Source organism: Electrophorus electricus, chromosome 22, assembly GCF_013358815.1.
Source record: "Electrophorus electricus isolate fEleEle1 chromosome 22, fEleEle1.pri, whole genome shotgun sequence".
NCBI lineage: Eukaryota > Metazoa > Chordata > Actinopteri > Gymnotiformes > Gymnotidae > Electrophorus > Electrophorus electricus.
Window position 1 is genome coordinate 11,583,366 of NC_049556.1, and position 10,488 is coordinate 11,593,853.

Consider the following 10,488-nt stretch of genomic DNA (forward strand, 5'->3'; position numbering starts at 1 on the left):
TGTGCTGGCCCAGATTTCAGCTCCACTAGAACGTTCCTGCAAGGTGTCTCTTTGGCCTAGGACAACTTATAGTCCTCAGAGACATTCTCAGAAAAGAATGTGTGTGGTTATCACAGAGCTGTGTAGACAAGCAGTGTGTGTGTGTGTGTGTGTGTGTGTGTACACACCTCCCTGTGTGCACACGCTAAGTGAGGTCACATGTGTTAATCATGCTCCTGTCTGTGTCTAAAGTGCCCCTCTAAACACTAACGACATCCCATCAAATTCAGGTCATTAGGAAAAGGTCCAGGCTGGATAAAAAAACAAAACAAAAACGGTGCCTCCAAGCAGTGTGAGACGTAAGGCATAAACATGGCGCATGCTTCCTCAGCCTCGTTCTCGCCTAACGCTTCTCTGAATGGAAACATTGGTGCTGAAGTCCTCCCACACCCCTGTTGTTTGCGTCCATCTCAGTCTTCCATCGTCTGTGCCGGCCGGCCGGTTTTGGCCGTATCGCTCGTTTCCTGTGGCAACGTGTTGCCAGTCCGCTGCCGGCAGGCAGAAACCCGAGCTGGGGGCAGGACTGAGAGCTGCTGCCCATATCCTGCGCAGACAGGAAGTAGAATCCTTACAGTCCTTGTTGTCCTGCAGTCAGGAGGGAGGCGTAATATTGTCTCTGACTCTGCTTTACACATCTTAGTTTCTATTCGAGATAACAAGCAATAATTAAAAGGCTCTATGTCAGAACTCTGTGGTAACAAAACCACACGGATTCTTCTAAACTGAGTCTCTCTGTGAAAATAACAGTTCAACAACTGTTTACACTTTAATACTGCCTCTGCAGAACTGCCTGTGTGATCATTAGCAATGTTTAATTCAGATTCACAAAATAAAAGTCCTCCTCCACAAAGTAAAAGTCCTCTCCTCCAGGTTTTTTTTTTTTTTTTTTCCAGCTGTCTGGCTTTGCTAATTAGCTCAAATTCAAAAATTTGTGGCAGAACTTTTGCTTGTCGAACTTTTCCAAGTCTGCTGAGGAAAGTCTTCAGTGACGTTAACCCAGTGGTGGGAGGCTGGGTCTACTCTGGGGTTCCCAGCTGCTTCAAATCACGAACACGAACAAACATTGGGCTCAATTTAAGGCAGCACCGTCTGGAACAGAACATGTGTACATTTTCAGCACAAGGCCACCTTAAACTGGAGCCCATTCCCTGAAAAGATTCGTGGTAAAGTCCGATTGTTTCTAAAATGTAAACGTGGTATGTGGAAGGTGTCCTTAAACCTAAAGAATGAGGCATGTGGTAATACATACCAGTTAAACTTTTATTTCTGCCCCTAAAATGCTGTTATTAAAAACATGTGGCATCATTAATAGACATCTGGACTTATGATCAAAATGGATGTCCATTGTCTTTTTCTAATAGTTCAAAGGCACAGATTGTTTTGGGCTGGCTGTCGAAAGCTGTGGAAGTTAGCAGATATAAACGAAAGATCCTATCAGGCTCCAAACCCAAAACCCTGCAGGCGTCTGCTGTGAAACATGTGGTGATGCTCTAAACCGAGTCAGGCTGTGGGGTTTGTGCCTGTTATTGTCAGCATGGTTTGCTTCACCCTGACCACGGTGGGGGCTTTGCACCTTGGGTGAGGTAAGTGAGGGTGAGGTTGGGGGAGGACCTCATTCTGGGTGAGGAGAGTGTGGGTGAGATACGGTGAGGTTCGGGAGGACCTCACTCTGGGTGAAGACCTCACCCTGGGTGAGGTGAGTGAGGATGAGGTTGTGTGAGGACCTCATTCTGGGTGAGGTGAATGAGGGTGAGGTTGTGTGAGGACCTCACTCTGGGTGAGGTGGGTGAGGGTGAAGTTGTGTGAGGACCTCACTCTGGGTGAGGTACGACTTTATTTCTGCATTTCTTTGGGTCTGTTGACTCATGGCTGGTTGCTCTGGTGTAGGACGTGGGATCCAGCAACACATGGACAAAGATGTCTAATGTTTTCCATTCAGAACGAGCATGAGAGGGATCTCACATATGACAACATCCACTTCATCTACTGCAGTTAAAACTGGAATGGGAAATTCAGAATGTGAACAAGCTCCTCTCTGGTCAAACCTGCCCATCGTATATTTAAATCCCTTTAAAACAGATATGTTTGCGTGCCCCTCTGTTGTTCGGGACGGAGCGCGGCCAGGCCGTAGCTGACTGCTCCTCTAAACAGCTGCTCCACACATCAGGGTGATGCGCAGGCCTGCGTTTGCGATCAGCCTGCCCTCCTACACACGCAGCTCCTTTGGGGAGGAAGTCGGGCTTGCCCTTGCTTTGTCACCCGGGCTCTCGCACTCGGACCCAGAAGCTCACGTTCACCAGCTGCCAGTAGTGGAAGAGCCAGTAAAGAGGTCAGAGAGGGCCTCTTAGTGGGAAAGGTTCCTGACTAACCATGAGAGGGTTGCCCGTTCAAGCCACTGCCAAGTTGCTCAAGTTGTATTCAGTCATATTTGCAAGTGTGGATAAATGTGTCAGCTGAATGTCATTTGTTTGGTGCTAAATTTGTCCAACAGCATGTGCTAGGCTTGTTTTGTTTGTCATTATTGTGCTTTTGAGGAAACTTCTGTCTTGTTCGGGTTACGTAAGCTTCAACAGACAGGAACAGAGATGCCTTTAAAAGGCTCACTGTGCTCCAGAGTTCCCAAAGCAGGGTTGAGACTCAATATGGGGTCTGACTCACCATGTGTCTGTAAGGCCCTGTGAGTCAAAGCAGCCAGACCATGGTAGCGCAACGCATGCTGTGTTTACAGGTTTCTCCTGCACACTTGATGCAAATCGTAAAGGTCATGATTACCCCACAAACTCATGTGGTAGACATGAATATTAGTTTGTGTTTACCAGCAACAGATTTAGGCTGTTTCTTTTTTCCTGCATAGTCAGTGGCTCAGGATATATCTGCTTGCTATGGGATTTAAAGGACCTGTTTGACACCAGACACCCTGTGCTGTAATATCATGTACTAGGGTGTTGATAAAGAACAAAACCCAATCTGAAGCCCCTGTTCACTTAACACTGAGGGACAAATGAGTTTTGATTACTGTATCTGATTGGCAGGGCAGCCATAGCTGGGACTTTGCACATATGGAGTAAGGCCCAGGTCATGTGCAGGTCGATAAGATGTTCCGGTTACCTGCATTAGTGCGCAGTGACTATGGCCACGAGCTCTGGAGCTGGAGTCAGCGCGCTCTCACGGCGCGCATCCACGCTACCGGCTCCGTGGCTGGTCTGCAGTGAAAACGGGAGAATAAATGGTGAGAAAGCAGAAAATTGTCTGAGTGAGTCTACACGTGACCTGTAACCGTGTCAGATGTTATACGCGCGCTCCGTGTCGGGGCGCTTAGAGCACTATACGTCTGTACGTCGCAACATATCAGCTTGGCCACTGCGTCGTTTAAGGAACGCGTGTTCCCGGGCATCACTATAAAAGAACGTAACCTGACAGTAATATTTTTCAATTTTGGAGCTTTCTATCACTTATCATTTCTATCTTCTAGACATGCAAAGATCAAAATCGTTTAAACGAGGGATTGTATGGGTCTACCCATCTTTTAGCATGCACTTCACGTGCGACTTCAGCCCTCGGGTGTTCTTTCAGGTATTGAAATGAGCGATGCTGACGATCACACCGGTTTCCTAATCGATTCCACTGACGCTTATTTCTAATGTAAATAGATCCAAGAAAGGCCAAGAAACGGATCCGCTTTGCGTTGTGACCGGGTAGCGACGGGTGAAACACAACACCAACTGCTCGGGACGTGGGCGTCTGCGCTCGCAAGAGTGCAAGTCAAGGCACGCGCTGAGCCTACCGCCCGGAGGTGGTGTGTGACGCTGGGGTTGTCTCACCACACACAGCGACCTTTCCATTACCAACACCAAGTCCAGTCTCAGAAGGAGTCGCCTGACGCGCAGCGCCGATAGCAGCAAGGTGTTTCTCCGTTCTCTGTTGCGAAGCAGCAGAAGGGTAATCAGAGCACGGGGAGGGTTGGGGGACGTTTTCGGAGACGCAAGGGGACCTCGAGTTCTACGTTCTCTGCACGATGAGGGAAGTCTGAGGTGGCAGTCCCCCGTCCAGTCACGCTTCCTTCGGCGGTAACCAAGGTCTAGCTCATGAACCGGTGTCCTCTGGCGTGGAATTCTGTTTTCACTTAGAACTCTGCTTCTTGGACAAATGCATACAAATGCATTTAGGAGCCCAACGGACAAGGAGTGGACAAGGTTCTCTCACAGCGAAAACGTGAGTAAAACATTTATTTTTTACATTTGGAAATGCAACAGCACGCTGTCAACAAATAAGATGCGCGTTATGCGTTATGAAACGCGCCAGGTATTTAACGGATAACGTTCAATGACGCTTCGGCGCGGGCATCCCCGGTAGACCGTACAGAGGTTCCCTGGTAGACCGTACAGAGGTCCCTCAGCCTATAAAACACCGGCACAGGTCTCACCGAATACCGTGGCACCTCAAAAAGCGTGGATATATGTTGGCTCGTCAGTTTGTCGTTTTACCCAGCACGAGTTTCCGACTCTACCCCGGCTACACTAGCTGATAGGAGCAGTGGTTTTGGAATGTTTTGGCGCACTATTTATAACTTGCGGCGTTTATTTTGGCCGTGCACGTCCTGGTTGCCGCACATAAGAGGGCAGGCGCGCCAGCACAACTGCAAAAACCCCAACACGAAACGCTTCGGGATTGCTTGACATGTCCTGGAAAACCAAAGTACTCGGGGTGGGAGTTTAAGCAGTGCAGTGAATTCAGGCACAGGCCTATTATAATTTAATACAAGTATATTATAATTTAATAGGTACGTGTGTTTCATTTTAATGATTTCGGTTTAGACAATAATACGTAAAGCACTTATTATTACCGGGTAATAGCAGTATGGAGTCGTTGTAAAATTCGGCTCAGTTTAAGAGTAAATTTAGACCAGATGACGTAGAACCAAGAACTGCTCCGTAACACGTCTGTGGCAACTTGGGTGGTGATTTGTTCTGATGCGTCCAGATCCAGACAGACCAATGCAACCAGTCAGTGGGGCGGGCGGATCTCACGAGCTGCTCTGATCGGTCAGACGGTCCGTGGTAGGGGTGGCGGAACTGCTCGCGAGGAAACGCGACCAAACAAAAGTACGCGACGCTGCAGGTCGGCTGGGCGCGGGGACCGAGAGCGAGACATTCCTCATGGCCGTGTGGAGCTGCATATTTGCGAGTGAGATGCGTTCACATGGTGTGGCGTTCACCTCCACGGGCCGTGCTGTCTATACAAGCCCTTTCTCCTTCACTAGCGCGTGTAACCGAGGGGCATTTCCAAGAACATCCAAAACCCAAAGCATGGTATGGCGCTGAACTTTATGATCCAGTTAATGTCATTTCTACGCTCACCAGTGCTCAGCCACTTCCCGTAATAATACCTGTAATAATCTACCAGTGAATATGTTCCATAAAAACATCCAAAGATATTTCACATCCTTGCGCTCCTTTCTGGAGGTGACATAGCGCTAAGGCGGTGGTGAGGTAACACTAAGGCAGTGTTTAACAGAGGTGAGGTAACGCTAAGGCAGTGTTTAACAGAGGTGAGGTAGCACTAAAGCAGTGTTTAACAGTGGCGGTAGTGCTAAGGCAGTGTTTAACAGAGGTGAGGTAGCACTAAAGCAGCGTTTAACAGTGGAGGTAGTGCTAAGGCAGTGTTTAACAGAGGTGAGGTAGCGCTAAAGCAGTGTTTAACAGGTGAGGTAATGCTAAGGCAGTGTTTAACAGGTGAGGTAGCGCTAAGGCAGTGTTTAACAGAGGTGAGGTAGCACTAAAGCAGTGTTTAACAGTTGAGGTAGTGCTAAGGCAGTGTTTAACAGGTGAGGTAGCACTAAGGCAGTCACCTCCAGGTCAGTGACTCTGTGGAACGAGGAGGGTTTTGTGTGCACACACGTGACACTATATATCTGAACTCCATCTCCAGACAGACTCTGTTCTGCTCAGAAAATCAAAGAGAGAGCGAGAGAGGGAGGATGAGAGAGAGGGAGAGCGGAAGACAGACAGGGAGAGAGAGAGAGAAAGGCGCAAATAGGCAGGTGTAGGGTTACTCCAAGGCCTTTGTGCCGTAGACACAGTAGATCTTTACTCCAGCCCCCTGCCTCTTTGACCCGATCAAGATGGAGGTGCCCCAGACTAAAAGAGGAGTGGAGCAGAATGTCCTCCACCTTCCGTGTGTCTGTTGCAGTACGAGGTGAGGCTCCTCCATCCAGAAGCCCTTGCAGAGCAGAGTCGGTCCCATCCTGGTCAGCTCTGCTGCAGGGGGCCATGTCACTGGGGGGTCCACAGGGTTCTCAAGGCTGTCAGATATCGGCTGTTTGCGCGTGACTCGCTTTGCTAGTGTTGACGCTAACGGTGGGAAGAAGTGCTCTTAGTTTGCTTCTGTATCCAGGAATGGAAAACCACCTAAAGCAGGAGGTTCGGGCTTGAAAATGAGTCTGTGTGCAAAGTAAATATACAAATTCATATTTTTGTGCATTTTTTTGTAGTCAAAAGTCTTAGTTGTCAAAGAGGCAAAATATAGTCACCAAGATTCCTGACTGGGAATGTAGTGAACCTGGACGTGGTGCGCATACTGGAGAGTCAGGGGGTGTAGAGCACATCAATCCCGCCATCTCGAGGCCTGTGTGCTTCAGGATGAAGGAAGAGCACAAGCTCTCTCTCTGTCTCACACACACGCAAACACACACACACATACACACATGCATACACAGAGGAGCGGTCACACTGGCTCTTTGTATTGCCAGTCTTGACACAGACTGGTCCCAGTATCAACATCCTCTCCACAGACAGAGCAGGTTAAGGGGCAGACTAAAATACTTCCAGGTCAAGTGTCAGTTATAAGCTTCCTACTGTAAAGACTTCACAAGAGAATGAACGGAGAGAATATACCTCCTCCTGCCCTTCAGACAAAGCCTACTTTCAAAGCCTTTTTCCACGTTCTGTTTTTCCCTGTTATTAAAACACATCAGTGGTTACTCTCTCATTTGTATAACTCTTGCCTTGTTTATGAATGGAGCTAGGTGGGTTTGATTTCGCCGTGGTTATGCCTCGTCGTGGTTACACCTCGCTGTGGTTACACTGTACTGCCTCTGCTTGGGCCTCGCTGGGATTACCCTGTCAATGGATTATTTATTTTGAGGATTAGCGGAGCCGTTAGCCACAGCACACAGATGTCTGGAGCTGGTGCTCTGGTGGGTTTAAAAAAAAAAAAGTATTCCCCAGAGAAGAGCGTCATGTTTAATTTGGTTTCACCGCTGATGTAATTCGCTGTAGATTCCCATACGTCTGGCAAGCACCTATGTGGTGCAGTCCTGCGGGATACTCCTCCACAGTGCAGACCTTCAGAAACACCTGCTAACACCGGTCTGCTGACCCACCGTGACAGCGGCGTCATATTCTCAGGACTGCCAGACCTTGGTGTTTGTTTGCTGGATCAATTGAAGCTGACGTCTCCAGAAACGTCACCACGCTAAAAGGCGCGGCGTGTAGACACTCGTTGTTTCCACGCTGGTTTTCCCGAAATGGGTCCCAGGTGGAGATCTTGCTGTGATGAGGAATCATGACCAGGCTGGTATTCCAGCCACAGAGAGTGGGTTGGGAACGGACCGCCTGTTCCCGTGCCAAAGGCGCGTGAGTTAGGGATCTCGCGAGCTAGGGACATCTTGGCTGTGGCCTATTTGCTCACGGCGCACTCGTGGAGGGGGTTTACTGAGTGCTCTTGTCTGGCAATAGCTTTGACCTCGGGGCTGGCTCCCAACACTGGCTGTGGACAGCACGGAATGCTGGGATCGACTGAAAACCCTAGAGGAGCAACTCTGATGCTAGAAGCTATTCAGACATCACTATGGTTTAATAAAAACACTTTAGGACAACCTGTTATTCTGACTGGATTCTGATCAGATGACTAAGATCGGATTCTGATCAGAACAGTACACCAAGCATTGTGCCTCAACCTGTTAGCACAGGCCTACATTTGATCCACTCTCCATTAACACAAGATTAAACTAATATTAAGTAGCAGAAAACGAGTGTGTTCCCAAAGCCGTCTTCCATTATTTTCAGCTGTGCATTGGAAGAGTGTTTGGCTTGTTTTGGCCCTTCTGAAGGAACGTCACACCAGAGTCTCAAGAAGACACAGGTGACACGGCTCCTTTGTCAGCCCCCGCAGGGGAACTATGGGAAAATAAACAAGGATGATTGTCCCGGTTGGCCAATCAGCAGCAAGTTGGATTATTATTACACCACTGAGGATCAGACGTTGTCATGTGTGTTAGTTTAATTATATTAAAATAATATACTTCTGATCTTAGATTTGCCTTGAGTATCTAGTTGTGTTGTATATGGGATGCTAGTTCATTATTTGCTTGCTATTTGACCAAACCGCCGGAAGTTAGACGACTATTTAAACTATACTCCTACTAGTCAAAGAAATCTCCATTACCCAATTCTCTGAAAAAACCCAAAACAACTGAAAAGAACAAGAATCCATAATGGATCAAAAAAGCAACAGTGTGCAAAGTAACCGCTTGCTGAAAATCTCACTGACCCTTCTCTACACTACCCCTCCGCACCTTGAACCCCAAGCCTTACAACTTTACTCAAACAGACAGTGGGAGAACAGCTCACAGCTCCTTTGAGCTGGCATTTGAGTCCTCTTAGCCATTCTAGTACACTCAAAAGCTTCCATGTGGTTCCATAGCAACATTCGATGTCCTCTGATGTTCTCTGGTGTGAACCTGTGTGTTGATGTTGAATATCCACAGATGTGTGTTTGCAACAGGCAGGCATTCGTGCGGTGGAGGGTGTGCAGCTCCTCTGTAGCAAAGTCACTGTGCAAAGCTCAGTACTGCAGCAGCACAGCTTTGGCTGTGCGGCGCTCTGCTAGCGAATGTAGCCCGAGGGCCACGGTGATAATAATTATATAGTGTGTCCAGGTGAGTGATGAGTGTGTGTGTGCTCTCTGACTCCACATTCTTCTCCCTGGACTTTATGTAACAGGGCACTGACCAAGAAGTGGGGTGGAGACATGGGGTGGGGGTTGTGGGAATTGGCGGATGTGTTTAGAGGTGTGGGGTGGGGTGGGGTGGCGTGTGGAGAAGTGTGGCATGGGGTCATGGGGGGGGTGGGGGTGTATGGTGTGTGTGGGTGTGTTTGGGGTGGTGTGGGGATCTGACATATGGTGTGGTGTGTTTAGGGGTGGTGTGTGTGTGTGTGTGTGTGTATGGTGAATGGTGTGGTGTGTGTGTATGTATGGTGTGGTGTGTGTGTGTGTGTGTGTGGTGTATGGTGTAGCCTGTGTGTATGGTGTGTGTGTGTGGTGTATGGTGTAGCCTGTGTGTATGGTGTGTGTGTGTGTGTGTGTGTGTGTGTGTGTGTGTGTGTGTGTGTGTGTGTGTGTGTGTGTATGGTGAATGGTGTATGTATGATGTGTGTGTGTGTGTGTGTGTGTGTGTGTGTGGTGTATGGTGTGTGTGTGTGTGTGTGTGTGTGTGTGTGTGTGTGTGTGTGTGTGTGTGTGTGTGTGTGTGTGGTGTATGGTGTGTGTGTGTGTGTGTGTGTGTATGGTGTATGGTGTGGTATGTCGTGGAGGTGTTGTGCCCTAGAGCAAGCATGCTTCTGTCTCTGGCTTCTCCTGCTAGGAAGTGATACCACTACGCGTGAGTCTATGTAGCACCAAAAACAGACTGAGATATTTTCCTCATCTCATCCACATTGTATATTTACAGCGATTTCCAGGGAATGGTTGTCAGATGTTTATAAATCATGTTCAGCACTAAGTTAGGGAAAAATTAATTTTCAGTTCATTAAAATTTTTACAGTTCATATTCTTCGTCACATTGTCTTTTTTCTCCAGTTAAAGTTCATGTTAGTGGCACTGAAGCCATAGTCCACCCCAAAAACAATAACATCGCTAATAAAACAATAACATCGGTAATAAAACACTAACATAGCTAATAACAGGAATTAAGGCTACGTCCAGTTAGCTTGCCCTATGAGCCTTTTCTAATGTTCGGTTTTATTTTTATCTCTGTTAGCAATTGTAGAGGAAATAAACTTCCCTGGCAGTGCTTGTGGATGCCAGCAGTCTGTTTCAGTGGAAGCTGCTGTTTGTTGACAAAGGCTAGTCTGAGCAAGCAGGAAGATGTGTGTGTGTGACACTTCAGGCCTTTAGCACGTTACCATGGTATTGCATCTGAGAACCAGACATGACGCCATCAGAGTCACCTGACACACCTGTAAGGTGTTTGTCTTATTGAATGAAACCTGACATCTCTGCTTCACAGTATGTGTGTATATGTCTCTGTGGGTGTGGGTGTGTGTGTATATATATGTGTCTGGGTGGGGGTGTGTGTGGTTGTGTGGATGCTAGACACTAGACCCTGACATCAGCACACTGGACCTTGACATCAGCACACTAGACCCTGACATCAGCACACTAGACTGT

The 10,488-nt window shown here is 48.0% G+C and overlaps 1 protein-coding gene across 2 annotated transcripts in view; it reads left to right on the plus strand.

Moving 5' to 3' along the window:
- The first annotated feature begins 3,838 nt into the window (after nucleotides 1-3,838).
- The window catches only part of LOC113568523 (collagen alpha-1(XXIV) chain), a 90,422-nt gene continuing 83,772 nt past the window's right edge, over nucleotides 3,839-10,488 (plus strand). For both annotated transcript variants that reach the window (XM_035521491.1, XM_035521492.1), the window contains exon 1: nucleotides 3,839-4,251. In XM_035521491.1, the coding sequence (XP_035377384.1) occupies nucleotides 4,196-4,251 (56 nt within the window). In that variant the 5' untranslated portion in view covers nucleotides 3,839-4,195. The remainder of the gene's footprint in view (nucleotides 4,252-10,488) is intronic.